The sequence below is a fragment of the Notothenia coriiceps genome, unplaced genomic scaffold (genome assembly GCF_000735185.1).
Source record: "Notothenia coriiceps isolate Sejong01 unplaced genomic scaffold, NC01 NC01_scaffold00001470, whole genome shotgun sequence".
Taxonomy (NCBI): Eukaryota; Metazoa; Chordata; class Actinopteri; order Perciformes; family Nototheniidae; genus Notothenia; species Notothenia coriiceps.
Genome location: NW_011334171.1, coordinates 97,216 through 117,230, shown reverse-complemented (window position 1 = coordinate 117,230; position 20,015 = coordinate 97,216). Strand labels below are relative to the sequence as shown.

The 20,015-nt window shown below is 39.7% G+C and overlaps 2 protein-coding genes across 7 annotated transcripts in view; both read left to right on the top strand.

The window, feature by feature from the left end:
* Positions 1-19,151, top strand: part of fhdc1 (FH2 domain containing 1) — a 29,689-nt gene extending 10,538 nt beyond the window's left edge. Inside the window, exons 11-12 of one of the 2 annotated variants that reach the window (XR_800144.1) lie at positions 306-5,224; positions 19,141-19,151. Coding sequence is in view for 1 of the 2 variants with exons in the window: in XM_010790196.1 (XP_010788498.1) it covers positions 306-2,453 (2,148 nt within the window). In the remaining variant the exon portion in view is untranslated. Of the gene's footprint in view, positions 1-305; positions 6,302-19,140 lie in introns of those variants that run through there. The other variant, XM_010790196.1, reaches the window with a different exon arrangement.
* The window catches only part of trim2a (tripartite motif containing 2a), a 27,073-nt gene continuing 18,289 nt past the window's right edge, over positions 11,232-20,015 (top strand). For 2 of the 5 annotated variants that reach the window (XM_010790241.1, XM_010790248.1), the window contains exon 1: positions 18,036-18,170. The gene's annotated coding sequence lies outside the window, so the exon portion shown is untranslated. Of the gene's footprint in view, positions 11,313-18,035; positions 18,171-20,015 lie in introns of those variants that run through there. The other 3 variants (XM_010790225.1, XM_010790209.1, XM_010790234.1) reach the window with 3 other exon arrangements.

Sequence of the window (20,015 nt, the reverse complement as noted above, 5' to 3'; positions counted from 1 at the left end):
TTATTTTATTATTATTATTATTATTATTATTATAAAACATTTTTAAAGCTACGGACCCAGAATCGGCACTTTCTCTAACAGGGCTGAAATAGAGGTGTATGAGGTTTGGCTAGAATGGGTGATCTGTTTGGTATTTTGAGCAAAACACTTCACAGACATGTTTTTATACATCTGGGACCTATACTATATGCCTACAAATAGTATAATAGGAAACCTTTAATATTATTGTCAATATTTCCATCTCTGTCTTCCTTCCTGCAGTGATACAAGTACAGTCATTTATCCGCCTTCCTCTTTTCTCTCAGGACAATGCGGACCGTGAGTTGAAGGAAGCAGCCAGACAGCGTCGCCTGCGGGAGTTGGAGGAGAAGCGCTTCGCCTGGTCGGATGCAGATCAGAGTGGGGGGTTTGGTCGCAGCAGCAGTGAGAACGACGTGGAGATGCTCACCAAGGAGGGGCTGCTGGACTTCTTCCAGCAGAGGTCTCAGAGTCCCAGCAGCCCGCTGGCACGCTCCGCCAGCGCCCGCCGCCACCGCCACACCATGACCTCCATAGCAGACCAAGATCTCAGAGGATACCTGGAGGTGTTCGGAGGCGCCGGGACTCCAACCGACTACTCAAAGTTCAACAGCCTGCCTCGGTCGGGCCGTGCCGTGCAGCGGAAGTCGACCCCCTGGATCTTAGACCAGGACGACAACCGCGAGCTGGGCTGCGACAGACAGGTGACGTCCCCCCGAGCCGAGACTGAGCCCATCAGCCCCCTGGCTAGGTACTCCTCCTCTGGGATAAACAATAACGAACCTTACAACAACAATAACTACTCATCCATATCAGAGGGCAGCGCTCTGCCTCGTCCCTTTTGTGTCTTTCAGACGCCTGCCCACCTTCCCAACCCAAATATCACCGGCCACATGAATGTCAGTCTGGAGAAACACACTTTAGTTCGAGTTCCTCAAGCTTTTGACCTGCCTAGTCCTAACAACAACAGTAATCATACACACTTTGTCAACCAGGGGGATGTCGTGGTGACTGATTTGGAGAAGGAAAGACAGACTTTGCCCTCAAATCTGAACCTTCACCTACATGATAGAGTTTTAGAAAGAGGAGCATTTCCCAAGGCAGCCTGGGGAGGAAAAATAGATCCTTCAACACAAGCTGGGGTCTCCCTTGAGGGAGAGAAAGAAGAGGAGGACAACAGCACAGTGTCATCAACAACCTGTGACACGCCCCTCCCCCTGGATAGCTCTGTATCCAATAAGAAACCTTTGCTTTACATAGTAGATTCCACAGAAACAGACTTCTCCGTCACCTCTGATTACTCAGAGGTTGATAGCTCGTCTCTAACGAAAGAGGGGCCGCCTGACTGCAGGAGATCTGACCAGGAGAACCAGCGAGATAACAGCTCTTTGTCCTCGAATTTGAAGTCCATGTCTCCCAAAGACCAGTCAACCAATGAGCTGTCAAGATCTGGGGACACAGCGCCCATGAACGTATCTGCTACCACAGAAGAGTGGGACACAGAGAGCTGTGACACCGCAGAGGGAAAGCAAGGTGAGGAGAAAGAGACGCAGGGAGGCAGCAGAAAGCCAGTTCAAACTAAGAGCAAAGCTATCAAAGCGACCAGGAGCAAGAGCAGCGTGCGGACGCTGAACAGCAGCGAGAGCCAGGGCATGAGGAAGGTCGTGCCCATCAGCAAGCCCACCAGGACAGGAAGCAGCAAGAGAACAGAGAAACCTGCGGCGCACGACAGCGGAAAGTCAATCCGGCCTCTCCGTGACCAGAGCACCCCGGCGAGGGGGCGGAGCGAGAAGACCACGAGACCTCCCCGCCACTCCAGCCTGCCTCCAGAGGAATCAAAAACTCAGAGAGGAAGCAGCCTCACAGGCGGCGCTTTGAGGTGGGCACGAGATTTGACTCCGAGAAAGGTCTCCATCCACAAGCCCAGTGCCAAAACCGTGAGGAACATCCCCAAGCCCCCTCCTGAGGAGAAGATGTGCCGCTCCACCATGAGAGCCCTGGCCCAGGCTCAGGCTAAAGGTGGAGCGTCCCCTGAGAACAGCTGTTGTAACACGCTCATCGCTAAAAACACCTCCGATGTCCCAAACTTTGCCCGCAACACCGTAGCCTCCCAGTCCAGGACCAAGATTGAGCTGCTGCCCCCCTCCGTCCCCTCCACCCCGTCTCGCAGCCCCTCCCTCAGGGGAAGGCAGACCCCAGTGAAGCAGAACAGGATGTCTTCCACAGTGCACAGCAGCGAGGAGCGGACCCCCGGGACCAGCCTGCGACGGGTGCAGAGTGTGAAAGCTAGCAGTCGCAGCGCCTACCGCAGTGAGACCCCCCCTCCTCCTACTACACGTGAAGACACCCGTAAGACTAGTATCATTTCAGAGAAGTCCGTCCAGTATAGAGACTCACTGACGCCCAGCAGAGGTGCTAAACCAAGCTGGAAGTAAAACAAACTGACTGCAGATAGAAAGGCTTTCTCCCTGAGTTTAATTTTAAAGGATCTTTTGCAGACTTCTCCTCTCATATCATGCAAAAGACAGGAATCAGACAAACATTTTAAGCTATCTCACCTTAAGGTTCCTCCCGTAGCTTAATCTGTATCAGGTTTATGAATTGCAAAGAGCAAGATGCAATGAACTGCTCCACGTGTTCCTGTTTGGTTGCTTTTTATTTCTGCAAGTTCCCTTTCTGAGGGGGATTACCTAAACTGACAAATGGCAAATTGGTGTGTTTACACAGGAGCCCGTTGGCCTGCTTAGCTGTCTCAGTGACTGTATGCTGGTGTCTTTGATGATGTTGAACTCTACTGAATATATGATGCTGCTATTTAGCTCTGACAATTTGAGACTGAATTTCAGTCTCCGTTTCATTCAGGGTTACAAGATTTGTTGTACCTTAACTTGCTGCTGTTTTGGTGTCCTTTAGTTTGGTTGCGTCCTCCTGTAGAGTATCGCTCCGTTTGCTTTTTGGTTTCTTTGCTTGATACCTCAGAACGATCGCAGTGGCCTGGCACCAGAAGTAGATATAATTACTCGGCTCTGCATGATGAAGACGTAGATCTGATTAATCGGTATAAACTGCAATGTCACTTTTCACAAATCCTCGGTATATTAATGTTCAATATATAACGTCACAGATTATAAGCCAGTGTATATCAACTGTGGTACTTGTTGTATCTCATGTATGTATCGGTCCGTAGATTGTAAATGTGTTAGAACTCCTCCATATTATCATGGAGCAGACGTGCACGTAGGAGATGTTTCCTGTATGCTGTAGGCTAATACACCGGCAACGATAATGCTTTGAAGGAAAGCATTGAACACGCCTGAAACAACACTGAAGTAATCATCGTCATGGGATTATTTGACACTAATGTTTCTACTGTGAATGTAGTCATCTCATGTTCTCTAGGCCTTCCAACAACAACTGGTCATAATTTAACCCAGCCTCGGTGTGTGCCTCAAATATATCACTTTTACACTCAAGTCACAGAGCCGCCATTATTGAAGCTTGTAAAAAACATACCTGTTTTAAAGGTATTTATCATAATCTGTTAAAACAATTCAAATCATGTGGAGGAAAATATTCAGTCCTTTTGTAGGTTAAAAAATGTTTGCGGCGATATGCCCAGTTGTGACTATAAACTTTGCATGTAGCAAATATTACATTTGACATTACATTTGTCACAAGAATAATAATAACATTTTATTTTGTATGGAAATAATTCAATGTTATTCAATATGGACACTCTTAACCTTTAAAAGTTATAGATTTTGTTTCATGTTGAACAAATTGAGCCTTAATGTATATATTTTTTAAGCTACCCTTTTTGTTTCTTGCAGTGTTGACTTTCTAAAGTTGGGCAAATTGTTCTTAATCCAAAGTGGATGGAAATGGCGTGTTCCTTCTCAATTTGTTCGATGTGATCCAAATGAAGTTTTATAGAATTTATATTTGTCCATATTGATGTTTCATTAAATTAGCTTTTATTTTCATACAAAAAACCTTGTCACATGTTTCCTTGCCGGATACCTGGATGGCACCTTAGGGGTACATTTGTTTTTTTTAATCATATAACATAGGGAATATTTTCATTTTTTAAAACGTATATTTTTTATTTTAAACAACCTTTTTAGCTTTTCAAAAATTACATTTTGATTTCATGCTTTATGCTTTGTGACTTGAGTGTTAAGAGTATAATAGGCACAGACCTGGGCTAAAAGTTTCCCTTTTGACCATTTCACACCACTTGCCTTTCAATCTGCATTGTGCCATTGCCTCACAACACTGCATTGCCTTAAAGCTAAATGTAGCCCAACATCACCGGTAGAAACTCTTTGATTGTAAAAGTTTTCCTTTTTCTACATTTCATCACACCGAGCTGTAGTGATACACTTTGTACATAATGTAAAGACATAGTATTTTTCTGACTATCAATATGTTTACATAGTAGTAAAAAAAGACGAAGGGTATAACATTAAGTATGTGATTGCACAGCTGTTTTGAAGCGTTCAGATCTCCTATCAGATGCTGACCTGCAGTGTGTTGGCATGCGCTCGGTGTCTTCCTGTTCCTTGTGATGCAAATGAAGCCGATGATCCGATGACACAAAAGAGCCAGTGTGACGTGCGGCTGTGTGTGTGGCCTGCATGGAAACTCCATCTAAACCCTTTGTAAAGTAATGGAGGGTTTCAACTAATGTCTGCCTTCATTATCAATCAACCTGACAAATCCTTTTTAGTTATCTATTAAAAAGCCAGAAAACAGTGAAAACGTCCATAAGAGAGTGCACCCTAAAGCCCAGGGTAGGATCTTCAAAAAGGCTTTTTTTTTATCAACTCTCAAACAAAAGAACACAACATACATTTACTTCACAATCATGTAAAGAATTTGAAGAAAAAGAAGTCCCATGATTGTTGTCATTTTTATCTGATTCATAAATCAATGTATCAAATGATTCAGCTATAAAGATATGAAAGGTATAAAGATAAGTAGCGTGTATTCGTCTGGGAATGCTTCAGCTAAGAGCTTCTCACTGTCTTTCAGCCTGAAGTAAAACGCCTTTAATTAAATCGTTAAAATCACCTTGGAAACAGCAGTTTACCGTGCTCCAGAGCTCTGAATAAGAAGCTAATTTATGGTCCACGAGTTAAGATTGGACTTTAGATATTTTAATGTAAATCCATTTGTAAACAAGCTCCAAAATTGTTGAAAAAATGTAAAAGTTATAAACCATGCAAACAGAGAATTCAAACTAAGTACAAATGTGTTTAATTTAAATAACATTTAATTTGTCTCAGGTTTGATTATGAAGCAACATTTGTTTACATATTGAGCATTTAGATTTCTCTTTTTTTTACACAAAATGTTATTTTTCAACAGCAATAAAGATGCTTTTTCTCCCAAATTCTCTCGTGCTCTCCGTCAGTCCTCAGTCTCATTCTTTGTGTTCCCACAATGCCCCCTGGTGCCACCTTTAACAGCCCCAGCTTTACAATGGCTGCCCTTTACATTTCGTCCCACTGGCTCAGATCAGCGGCTGAGGAATTTGAATACTCACTCTTCCTCTTCGCCACAACTTCCCTTTTACAGGATGGTTACTATAGTTACAGTCCCAACGTCCATGACCATTTCAGACTCAAGAGCCTGTAAACCAGATAGGTCATTGCTGTCTGCAAACGTGTGTCTCGTTACGTGGTTTTGTTTCAAGTCACTCGCCCCAAAGCTGCGTACAGTACTGGATGCGACCTTGTGTTTTTAAAGTTACTCTTTTGCTTTAGTTCAGAATGTCTGATTTTCCTGTAAGGTTTATATTCCCTACATTTCAATATATGTGCATCTGTTTTGGCATCGTTTACCTCCAAGTACGTTTTTTGCACACTGGACATTAATGACAAGTGGGTTTTTTTCTTCCTGTGTGATGAAAGTCATTGATGTGGCGAATACTCGGCTGGTCTATTACAATCTGAAGCCTCACATGGATTAAGGAACGGACTGATCACTACACCACCGGGCTGCACATTGTGACTAGACTGCAGTTCTGATTTCTGATGATGTTATCCAAGAAATAAATACAAATCACATGTTGCTGTGTAAACTGAAAACGAGGTCTTGGTGATTCTTTGAGAAACAATGTTTTATATTATATTATTATTAGTCTTTTTTTTCACTGTGTGATTAAGTGATACCAGGACAAGAGAAGACAAGTTGAGGGACACAAAATACAATGTTTAAGATTCTGACCTCTGTCTTTTTAAATTCGGTTGTTTTCTGCTCTCTTGAGAACACAATGGGGAATATGATGATGATAATGTCAAGCTATATTACCTACAAACAATTAGTATGTATAGTTTAAAATATAATCAATTTGAAAAATTAAATTCATAAATGATGTGATTCATTTGACAAGAATACTGTTGTTTTGCTTCAGTGTATACAGTTTATCATCCGGATTATTCACAATTCCTGTGATTTTCAGAACATGCAGATCCTATATAATCGAACATTTGTTGAAATGAAAGAACTTGAAGAACAAAAACAACAAGGTGACCCAAACCAAATGCACAGTTATCCATAGTGAAAGACTCCTGGGCTGCAAAATAAGTACAAAAGCATTTTGCCATAATCCTTGAACCTCAGCCTCTGAACCACCAGAGGGCAGCAGAGTCTCGTGTGTCAGCAGAGCTGTGAGTGACTCAGACAGTCATGGTTTTACAATGCAGCAACAGCATACTTTCCAATAATGTGTAATTTAGCTGTTTGACAGGTTTTGTTTAGAACAGATGTTGGCACCATCATTTGAGAGTGGCGTGACTGCAAAACATGTCAAATCAACAACAACAGCAGCAATAAGTCCTATTATTGGATAGGAGAATGAAATGTCCACGTCCAAAAGACAAGATAAACCTCTGAATGGAAATGCAGCATAGTACCCTTTGAAGTAAAGGTCACTGTAGCCCGTTTCTTTGATTTTCTGCAGGATATATAGATCATTGGTCTTCTGCTGTTCCGCTGTGCCCATTTTTAACGACATTTAAGGGCAATCTATTTATTCCAGATTGAAAAAGGTTCAGTTTTCAGAAGCTCAATGCAAGTTTCAAGAGCGGACTAGACAGCACTTGCTTGGAAAAAGTAGGTCACATACCATGAACAATTGCTTTATGATCAGATGTTACAAACCATAATCATGTCAGAATTGTTCAGCCTTCTTATTGAAACATAATTGTAACCTATTTGGATCGGTTGGACATACATGATTGCCATACTGGACAAAAAGCACATAGTGTAGGACGATTATGTCCAACGTATCTCTGTATACAGTATACAGGCCTATTTGCTTGAGTCACTGCTCAAGACAAAGTACTATGAATTGTAGAGCATGAGATGAGATTACTTGCGAGTTGGCACGTTTATCTGTAGATCAAAGTTGCTGTAGTCATGTGTGACGGATTACGCTCCTCTCAATCCTCCTGATCCTGCAGCTCAACATAACACCTGAGGATCTCTACTTTCACTCTGACACTGCTACAGGAGGCAGAGCAGGGCTTCCTTTTATTATATCCACAACATATACATGTCATGTTTTTGAAGGATTAAAGAGCAGTTTGAAGGATGTTCTCCTGAATGTCAAGCATGTCGTGAAGCAGACAAGAGGGATCAGACAACCTCCTGGACAGGAAGGAGGCCTCAGCAGCAGCATTCCTAGAAAGAGTGAGTTTCATTTTGTTGTGCATATTCTTGCAATAAGACGTAATTGTTCTGCTCAATTACAAATCCTCCAACTCCTAATGTATGTATATTTTGAGCTAACTTTCTCTGACCTCAAGCATTGACAAAGCAGTGAAATTGTAAAAAGAAAAGAATCCAACCCCAAAATAAGGCTGACCTTTTATTTAAGTGTTTTAATCATGCAATCTTAAATTCACGAGAGTTCATCCTTCAGATATGGTTTGCTTTGTAACACCAGGGGACAGTCTCACTGCGGTGTCCTTTAGATGACCTCACTCCCTGTCACTTTAAAGGACACGGTGTCACACCAATTCACTCTGACCTTTACCAGATACAGTATATTCACATGAATGTACGCCAACATGCAGGGATTCCAGCCTTATTCTACTACAGATTCAGGGATTATCAGAAACAGAAAACCAGTGAGATTAGCAGTACATGTAAATACAGCTGTCCACACTGACTGTACAGCAAATAACCATCAAATAAGAATATGCACTTTGAAATGCTCAAGATGTCTTTTCCGAGACTTCAATGCCAAAACACATTCTCATTATCTGTTAGTGTGTGGCAGAGAGAAGCTTTGCTTGAAGCTGACATGTCTTTATTCTGTCTTCAGATCTACATGAACACGTGGTGAGAGCCCCCGTGCTGACCCCACAGCCGAGAGAGAACAGGAGGAGAAACTGGAGTAAACATGGGGTGAGACACATCATATTATACAGACTCTGTTCATGTGATAAACTGCTTCCTTTTCCTGTTTCCACACTGCTTCCTACGTATAGATTACAATGCTGAAGAGTTTGTCTTTTTCTTTACATATTGGTAATATTTAGTAGTTCAATTTAATTCTTTCTTGATCAGATTATCAAAAATGTTCTGGTTCTAACTGTGATATCCTGCATTTTTCTATGTCATATCTTTGGGTTTTCTATTAAAAAGTGTCAAGGTACTTTGGGAAGATGTTAAAGGCATGTTTGTCTTTACTACTTCTTGATGAGAAAAAGCCATTAACAGTCCAACTATCATTTAGCCGTGTTTTATCATTGCTGCTATTTAAGGTAAAATAAAATACTAAAGTATTACTAACTGCATCCCAAGGGGTATCTGACCCAGTTTATATATTTTAAAGCCTTTTAAACACTTGTTTTGCACACGCATAATACTGCAGATAACCCCAATTATAATAGTTGTAATAATAATAGTTTTAAAAAGAGATGTGAGAGGCCAGGAAACCAGAGCATTAAACATCAGACCCTCTACTTAAGGAGAAAAGCAAACAACAAAGATCAGCAAAAAAAACAGAACAAAAAATGGATAGCAAAGGGCTTACCAACTATTCTTAGATGTCAAAAATGCTCTGTAGCGTACTGTATGAGAGAAATTGCAATTTTAGATTAAAGACCATACAGTATATAGAGCTTGAGGATTGTGATATGTTTCTGTTTCTCTGTTACTGTACAGTCTCTTCACTGAGATGATATTGTACAGCAAGCATCCTTCCTAATAACTGTTGCCCCATAATTACCGTTTCCACATCAAACTTTCATTGCAATTTGGAACCAACACATGTTAAATGTCAAAACAGCATGAATGAGACAAAAGAAGCCGGTCAATTATTCAGCAGCCATTGACAGTCCCTCGCTGTAATCCCGCCATGCTCTACTGGACTAATAACAGCAGCAGGTGCCGGCAGCTGGGACCAAACAGCGGAGGAAATTATGGTCAAACTCTGCTCTGAATATTATGTTTTTATCCTTAAACTGGGGAACAGGTTGTTGCTTGGTTTATATAGTATCAAAAGGCATTTGTGAAACGTCTCGAGCAGGATTTATTGACTGTCTACATCACTCAAGGCAGAACATATATTATTGATTAAACCCCATTTAAAGTTAAAGAAAAAGCATTATCATTTCACCATAAGGTACTGGTATGTATCTTAATTTTTAATAGACCAGGAATTTGAGTTTTAAAGCAGTTACTGTAAAATAATTTAAGTAACGGAGTTGGGATGCTGAAACAAACAGGAATCTTTGCACTAAGCCAGCGTTTTGTGCACTGAATGCTAAGCAGTCGTCCTTTGACGGTGACACACAGCGCATTCGTTTTCTAAAATAGTTGTGAGGCCTTCAGATGCACTAGCCCCCCCCCCACAGATACAGACAATACACCACATACCGCCTTTTTTCTATCACACAACATCTTTAATGGAAAAGGAATGCAAATAACTTGTTTCTGTCTTTCTTCTCTTTTTCTTTTTTTTTTTATCTGAAAAGGGTCTTTCAAGGCCTCCTGCATAATGTAGGGTTGTCATGGCAACATCCTCCCTCATAAGAAGGGAGGGGCATGACTGGAAACACAAAGTTACTTTACCAGGACGTCCCATCAGGAGTAGAACCAACGTCTTTACCAATTATGTCATTTAAAACAATTTTTGGTAATTTATTTGTTTGTTCTTGTTTATATAAGGTGCTGAGGTTGATCATCATTTCCTTTCCTTTTTGTTGTTTACTTCTCGGAGGTGTGTGTAATTAGGAAGGTGTGTTTACTTAGAAGGTTTGCCATTTTGGGAAGTAGGCCTACATCTATATCAGATAAGATAAGATGACATTTTTTCAATGCAGCAGTATGTAAAACATGTATTGAACATAATGAAAAAAGAGTAAAAAATAAACAATTACACAATATAAGCATCTCAAAATAGAAGATAAAATTGAACTAAAAGAGAAAAAATATGTAAACTAGAAAAAAACGATTGGAAGACTGAATTACAGCTAACACAATGTAAAAGGGGAGGCTTTTGGCTGTGGCGCAGTGGAATAGTGGGTTGGTGTTGAGATCAGGGGAGCACAGGTTCAAACCCCACTGCAGTCAGCATGTCGTTGTGTCCCTGGGCAAGACACATCACCCCAAATTGTATTGAGTATGTAAGTCACTTTGGATAAAAGCGTCTAACAAGTGACATGTAATGTAATGTAAAAGTGGGATATTATTTACAAGAATGGCATTTAATAGTAAATATGAAATGAAAATGAAATAAAATAAATTAAGATCAACAAATATTTTATATGAAATATCTGACTGCTTATACCCCTAGTCTGCATCATAACAGTTTGTTTAGTGGTCACATCTAGCAATTTCCCTTATTTTATATGATCTTACAACACAGTTTAAACAACCTATAGCCTACACATACCAGGGACAACGGTTTAACTTCAAATAATTTAAAAATCAATAATAAATATCACTTTAAAAGTAGGCTGAATGTCTTGTAAACATAACCCGTTTTATGTATTATTTTCCTACGTGGGCTAAATCGCACATGACATGCAGCCAGTGAAGGGAAAACAGAAATAATGCATGGATTACTGCATCCGGCTGCTGGAGCATTTCCCTTTTACTGTCGGCGGATCCCTTCAATAAGGGAGGTGGGAGCGAGCCGCTCTCAGATCAGCCTCAGTGTGTTAGCAGAGCAGCAGGACCCCACAGCGAGTAAGACTGGGAACAGTCCAGTAGGATCAGCGATACACCCTCATGCGTCTCTGTAGCTTTCTAACCGGAAGATAAAATAACATCTGGTGAGTGAATCGGATTTTACTGCATGTAGTTCTCAGGGGAAAACGAGCTGAGATTTAATGAATGTCGCCACTTTGTCCAACTTGATTTTATGTGTGACTTTTGGAAGAAGCTAGAAGAAGCTATCAAAATGCGGAATAACATTTCATGACTTACTTTGAAAGTTCTACTCTGTCTCTGTGGTTTGCTAATTTTTTAGTTAAATAATCTATTAACAGCAGGTTAATTTCCAGTGCCCTCCATGTTGCTGGCTCATGTGTGTCAGCATCTTAAATCTGTTGAAACTTAAATGATCTGTGCCTGCTGATGCACTTACTGAGATATTAGTCAAACAGGATCTTGTGTGTGACATGGCTTGGTGGTTTGACATAATGATTGAAGTTTGATATGCATAGATTCATTCACAAGAGATGTTTTAGGTTTAGGAGGTTTATCGAGGTGGAAGTAGCTGCCATTGTATGTGTTAAATGTATTTACTTAGTGATTATTTTCATAACCATTGTTGACTTTGAGTAAGTGCAACAACACTTTTTACTAATGTAGAATACAGCTTCTTCTTTGGCCCATCAATATTAAGTTACATATTAGCAAGACATGAATTATTTTCTGTTTCTATAAGAGAAAGCATAGTTTCCACTACTAAAGCTGTATAAAGAAATCATTTGAAATGTGGATTATTCACATTTTCTTGCTTGCCAAGGGTTAAATGAAAAGATAAATACAATTTGCATACCCATACACCTGTACGGACAAGATATACAACTTTAGTGAACTTGAGAGGAGCTGATGGCCATATACTGTCTTTTTTTTTTAACTTTAGGGAGAACCAGGCTTGTATAAGTAAAGCTGGAGTCAGCAGACTGTTACCAGGGGGAAAAGGTTGTCTATGTATGACATTGAAGAATTGTACTCCAAACCCTACTAATTAGCATTGTGTGCCTTATGAGTTTATTTTGCAGACAAACATACATTTTAAAATTTAAAATGTGTGCTTTTGGTGATGTTTCTCTCTGCTTTAAATCTTTCTGCTTAGGTAGGCTAATCAAATCCTGTTTCTCACCACCCACTTTGAATAATATCAGCCAATTCGTTTACCGTTTCACTTCAACCAGGACAATAGATTTGATGTGATTAGGCTCTACTGTACCTCCTAATTGGCTCGGTAGGCAGTCATCATCCATTTGTGAGCTGGATTACTGGAGGGAGATTTGAATGGTAGGAGAGGCCTCTGGCGGTTTTTGTAATTATGATATTAGCAATGGAGGAAGTTAACTAAATGTGTTTTTTTAAAGAGCGTCAAAGGGTGGATGGATGGGCTAAACAAACACATTACTTTATCATTGGAGGCTGCTGTTTGTGTACTGTGTGAATATAAATGTCAACATCGACTTATTTAGACCGACGTAAGCGAGGTTACTTCACGTACCAATATAACATACTTTTTTTAACCCAAACACTTTTTTTTTCTTAAAGCCATCCAGGTACATGGTATTTCTAATACCAAGTACAACAGGTGGTCTCAGTCCAACGTTTGATATAAGATTGGTACCCTATCTTCACATCTTTGTCACGAAAGTCTATAAACACATTCTCAAAGTGTTTGTTTGACTACCTATTTATCAAACTATGATATCTATACTGTAACGGGCATTTCAAATAAATGTTTACATACCCACATTAGACCCAAAAAGTATTCAATAGTAGTGATTCATTCATTGGAACAATCCTTGCAGGGCTGTTATCATCACTTTGTCTTTACATTAAATTGTGTCAACAGCACAGAGCCATATTCATTTCGTTAGCTGGCTCTATTCTTCCCCATAAACTAAAAGTGGATTAACGCCTCATTACGATTGCCTGCTCTCTCTGGGTGCCTCTCTTTCTCTGTGTGTGAGAGTGTCCTCCTTTGAAGTCTGATCCCTAGTTTGTCTACGCCAGCTGTTTGTTTTAGTCATTGTGACATTAGAGGTGCTCCAATGCAGTAAGTGATTCTGGGAACAGGAAGTAGAGAGTAATGCAGTAAAGGCTGCATAACTCTCCCACCACTGCAGTACACGCTGCTGCAGCTGTGGGAGTATTCTCCTGCTGGTCAACAAGGCCATGTGGATGACTCAGTGCACTGAAGCAATGCAAAATGTACACTTCTCTGTTACATAAAATAATAATTATCATTGCCTTATATGTCATACATCAAGGCCACTTTGTGAAGAGAAACCAAATTAGTTTTCACTCATTGCACACTTGATGATGTTTTTCACATCCACAATTTTGTGGAGTTATTTGATATTCCAAACAACTTTTAGTTGTTATTCCAGTTCAACATAACATCACCCTCAAGTGTTTTCTCCAAAAGTACCTTTGAGGTGTATCAACAGACTTCTGACAGACTGGAAAAGCTCAGCTAATGTTGGATTTGTGCGTGTATTAAACCGCAATACTTTTTTTACGTACAACATTTTACTTGCAGTATTGAGTACTGAAAACGGTTGAATACCTACTGTGCATACTCTCTGTTACTTCTTTGATAAGGCAGTTTCAGATGTTTTTGTGTATGACATAACTGAGAACTTTTGCTTATTTAGAAACATTTTTAAAAATGTCTTTCTCACAGTAAGGTAAAGATTTGGTATCAAAACACATGTGTCACAGTGTCACTGCAATTGCTAGGTCAGATTTAGGCCTCTTAGATTGTAAAGGTGTAGCAAATAAACCGATAACTCAGTATATGAACTTACTAAAAATGTGGTCGCTGTGAGCTATTGATTACCCAGATAATGGCTAGTATCTGTTTCCATTGCTCATTGTCTACTGGTGGCAGTATGCGTGTTTTTTCTCCAGCTTGTACAATGACCAAAGGTCCTGCAGGCTCAGTACTCTGTGAACATTTGACCTCCCAGGATCAGTGGCTCGCTGCTGTGAGCTCCAAAGCGACCTGCGTCCTGTTGAAGCTGAGTGATTACTGTTGGTGGTCCGGCAGCTTAGTGACTCTACTACAGAATAGCATCTCTGAGTGTGTCACTGTAGAGGATTATGAGAAATCACAGTGTGTTTGTGTGTTAAAGATCAACATTTACTGAAAGCAACAGTAACCTCCCACACTTCAGAGTGTCACTCCATCACTAAGATAAATGTTGGATGCTGAGCACACTGTAAAAGTTCAACAACGTATGTGGGATTGATCTGGTGGGCTAAAACGTCATTTGCATCACATTATACTTGTTGTCTTTATTGCTATTTTGAGCTATTACCTTAGTACTAAGTAATCATTTAGTTTGACACCTGATTGTATCTACTAAGGCTTAGTAGATACAATCAGGTGTCAAACTAAATGACATCATGCCTGCAATTCATTTAGTTGGTTCAAAGCTAAGGTTTAAAATAATCCTAACACAAACTGGACAACTTGTCAACCACAGTTTTTTAAGTGCTACTGTTTGCTTTCTTCCTCAAGAAATAGTTAAAGCACATGACTGGCTCTGGATGGGTTAAATGAAAAGACACTATTTGTTATTGGTGAGCTTTAGAGGTATCTATAACTGTATTTTTGAACACTGTAGACAGCTAAACTCTGTCCCCTTTTCAAGTCATAATGCTAAGATAATCAACAAATATCCAACTTTACAATGTCTGGAAGTGATGTGATGAGTTTGCTTTAAGTTGAAACAACCATCAGACGTATTTTTTCCTGTATCTACAAATACTGTACTAAGCATCATCATGATGTAAAGTGCGTGTCAGTCTCCAGCCAGCAGGGGATATCAGAGCTGCACCAAAGGAACATGACTCACCCAAATGATTACCAAAAGCCTAAAAACTGGGCTGATGATGCTGGAAAAAACAGAAACGGGTAGCTCATAGCATTCAATAATTGTGTGATTGTGTTTCCACACTGACCTTTATTTTTTATTCGGACTGACTGCATTATTCTGGGATTTCTGTTATTTTGTATCTACGTTGATTATTTTGTCTTTATGTTCTTTGCTCAAGGTTGAAGGATAAGAAATAGTCAAAATAACAGCAAAGACCTGGTGTTTTTGTTCAATCTTCCTTGGTCCAATGTCGTTGATTCCACACAGTTGGCTACCGTTAATTACATTACATTACATGTCACTTGTTAGTAGCTTTTATCCAAAGTACTGTGGACAATCCCCACAGGAGCAATTTGGGGTGAAGTGTCTTGCCCAGGGACACAACGACATGCTGACTGCAGTGGGACTCGAACTTGCTATCCCCTGATTCGCAGTCCAGCACACTACCCACTGAGCCACAGCCGCCCATCATTTGACACCCTTAAGTTAGCTTTTGACAAACTTGTACTGATACACTTCATCCTGAGGAACTGGTTTGTTTTTCTTTTAGCATAAAACCTCAAGCCATAACATATTTAGCCACATTGTTTTTTTTCTTTCTGTGCACTTTCTGTGGACTTTCCCATGTTTTATTATATTCTTAATCATACTCCCAATAAATTGTAAGTACAGTGCATTGCTGACGCTCCAAAATGCCAGGTTGCTTGTAGATTTCATTTTTTGGAATGTTTTAGTGACTAAATGAAGCTAAGTTGAAAATACATTGAATCATGGTATCCCTGTGTCCACACGGAGCCATTTTCTATTCTGTCAGTAATCCAGTTAAGTGGGAGTGGATGTACAGAGGGAAACGGATGCATTTAGATAATTACTACAAACATCGTTCATGGCCTGCCAATAAGATTGAAGCTTTCAAGAAATTGGGAAACTCTCTAGGGGCAGACATGTCTGTTTGATGTATGGGTTCCTGTCTGTAGGAAAGCCTGCGTTGGGTGTGTACAGCCTGAAGAGACAGATGAGTGATTTTGTTTTTGTGGAACCACCAATGTTTCTCTGTTTAGATGGAAGTATGAACACGTGGTTACAATAAGGGGAGAGCTGGCCCCATGGCAGCAGGTGGCAGAACAATAGTTATTTAGCTTTCATGTGTTGGGGTATTGATACAAATATCTAGAAACATTTGGTAATGAGATTCTAACACAACAGCTATTGTACATATTGCACATTTGGTTGAGAAAAGCTGTTCCAGACTGTTGCTCAGTTGATAGGAGACATAGATGTTCAAATCTCACTTTGTTTGCTAAAAAGACAATGTGATATGATTTAAAGGTTTCAGAAACAGACACTACACACACCCTGTGGTGAGATTGTTAGTTCAACTGCAATGTCAAGAACTCACTTTAACACACACCATTTTTGCCATACCAGTTTTAGAGTTATTTTAAGGCAAAGTTCTGGCACGACTGCTCTTTGGATTGTAATTTTCATTTTGGCTAATTTGTTAGACTAGAAAACGGGTCAAGGTATCTTTTTGTGTTACATTGATGTTATACTTACAGCAGGTGCAATGTTTATTGTGTTTGATCATTGGCGCTTAACACAAAGTACTGCTGAGCTGCGTGGGAATCTCAGTTTTGCAGATATTTGGTAATAAACCAAAGTCTTGGACAAATTAATATGTTGACCTGACAATGATTATTGATACAAAAAAGTGAAGGGATACTTCGCAGGCTTTGTATTGATGCAATTTGCGTGGTAAATGAACAATATTTGGCTTCCCTCTGTGTTGGCATTCTCCTAAGCTCATGTTTTCATTTGCCGTCAAAGTCTGCTGGATGCTGCTTAACTCCTGCAGAGGACATTTCTTTTTAAAGAATCCTCTTCATCTCTGGATACGTGATCTAGGAACACTGAAAATCTGTTGAGAAATAACAATCCATCTGATTATTGATGAGATATTTCAGTCTTGACAGAAGCATTGGACTGCTATCTTAAGTGCTTCTCAAAGTAAAGAAAGTATTGTTTTGGTTAATCCTGAGTTCCCTTCATCTTTTCTCTCCTGAATTGTATAGTCTTTGGTGATCTGTTCAGTTGCATCATCTCAACCTTGTTTACCAGCTCTGCTTCAGTGCCCCAAGTCCCCAGGGGCAGACAGGACAGATAGTATATTCACATGCTTGGTTAACTGGTGAAACATTCAAATAAATGCATTTTCAATTTCACTCTTTTAAACTTTCATGTTCTGTATATGACTGTGCTGTGATCATTATTCAGAGGATTGGTATGGTTATTGTGGATTTTCATTTGTGGACCATTTTGTTTCAATCAGTGACTGTGGCCGGTTGTTTTCTTGAATTCTCACTTCAACTTTAACTCTGGGGAACAGCAATGTCAAAACTATGTTTGTTTAACACAGTGCAGTAGATTATGCCAATGTTTAACGCTTAAGGGACATTACATTACATTGCATTTAGCTGACATGTGTTTTGGCTTTGACAATTTCTCCTTTTTAAAATGGCATATATTTGCAGCTTGATTTAAGAGAACAGCTCCTGTGCATTTGAGATAAAATTGTGCACATGACCTCAGTTTTCAACTTAATCCAGCAGTATTTTACAAGACAAAACAGTATAGGCATGTAAAACAAAGGCATGGACCATGTTATGCCTATGGTACCAGGGTCAGCGCTTAGACAAATAATAACAGAATGTGTCTCTGAAGTTGCTCTTGTCTTCGTGCCAGATCCTCTGTTCATGCTTATCAGTTTCTCCTCCATGCTCGTCATGTCTCTGGGACTCACTGGGGTTAAAGAGCAGCACAAGCTTTAAGCCCCACCTCCTCCAGCCTCACTTAACCTTCTGATTGGTCTGTGCTTTCCCTACTACACCACCAAAGGGCCTTCCCCCTCCACCTCAGCTCACCCAGTGACTCTCTGTCGGTCTGTTTGGATTATTGTAACAGCTAACTGTCTCCCACTGCTCTCACTACAGTGCTGTTTATCAGAGATGAAAGGATTAGGTGAGAGGAGAGGAGGGCAGCCATGGAGATGAAGTAAGTGGAATGTTTGGGATTTAAAGAGGTAGAGGAGCATTTTAATAAGTGAGAAATAGATGGAAAAAGTATATAAGGAAAGAGAAAGTATCTGATTAAAGGAAGGGGGAAACTGTTCTGATGTTGTTTTGGGAAAGTCCCCATGCAGGGTGCAGTGTTGATGCATTGTTTGTGCGTCAGTCAATTGACTACTGTTGCAGGAAACTATTATTATTAAAAGATGCGTCTGTTATTCCCGGTGATTACCCCGGAGGTCTTGCAAGCTACTAGAAATACAGGTTGGTTCACATGGTGTCAGGTGTTCACACACTGAGGAAAATCACTCTCAGCAGATGTTTTTCTCTGCAGGTGCATGTGCTGTACGCTTGAAAGAAAATATTTGCCTTACTCTCATTTCCTGTTCTTCATATTCTGTGACCTCAGTCTTAAGCCCAAGAAAAAGTTAAGTCAACTTATTACATAACCCAAAGTTTGTCTGCAGGGCTTTGCAATGTCTACTAAATAATATATGGCCCCTTTGATGTGGTTAAAAAGTCCCATTTTATCCATTGCACATAATCAAAAAGTATATAATACATATTAGGAGAAAAATAAGACAACAATTAAAAGGCTGTGTATCAGCTGACTCTGCATCATTAACCTGTCAAGGCAATACGCATTGTTAACGGAGTTATCACATTGTAACACTGGTAACTTTTATACTACTAACAAATTACTGCATTACAGATTTTTTTATTAAGCTATTAGCAAACTCAACAAACATGATGCGTCTCTACTCCTCTCACCTGAGGGCTCTGCACAGCTGCTATCTCTGCAGAAAATGTTCAAAGTTTCATGCTGTTCCCATCTAAACACAAAAGTAACAACATTTAAAAGCATACATCTAGATGAAAAGTGAATTTAAGAGATGCTGGGTTATACAGTAGAAAACCATTTGTTATTGCAATATGATTGAAACAACTATTCATAGATTTCTATTTTTTTTACCAAATGTTAAAAAAAGTCAACTAAGTATTATTTGTATGTGAAAATGTCAGGAAATTCTGTCTTCAGCCTCTTGAATGTAGAGATTCCCTGCTTTTTTAAATTGTTTTATATTATATCAACTGAATATCTCTGGGTTTTGGAAACAACAAAATATCACCTGGGACAAATTATGATAGAAGTTTTCCACCATTTTTTACTTTTTAATCTAGAAATGTATCTGCAGATTAGTCAATAATAAATTAAATCTTTAGCTACAGGTTTGTACATGTTTTACCATTATCTGCTAGTATAATTACATCAAGAACATAGAGGGATAAACGGTCAACAAAGCTAAAACAAAAACTATTTTCTATTGGTGCACTTTGAAAGGACTTTGAGACACAATGTTTTAGCTTGGTTAAATTCTGGTTGACAGATGTGCAGCATGGACAGTTTTCCAATGGCTCTCCACTAGCACATCTGTAGGCCTTAATTAGAGGTCAGTTGACATGCATGCTCTAACTCACCCAGACAGGGCATCCTCTTATCTCGTGTCACCAGAAGGAACGGTCGGCAGATATATATCCCTGTGACGCAGTGATATTATGTCCTTATTCACTGGAAGAATCGCCTTTTTGTCTGAAACCATGCAAATTAAACCCAAGAAAGCCAAATAAATGGCAGGGAATTATTTTTCTCAACAGGACTGGCACACAATTCTCACAAAAGAATCTAAAGTTTTATGGTATTTTTTTCAAAGCTACCAAAACAGCTCCTCAGACAGTATTTATAATATCGCTTTTGAGGTTTAAACCCCATTGATGAGTAGACTTTCATCTGAGGTTTTCAAAGATGCTGCTGTTAGTCTTTCCAATTGAG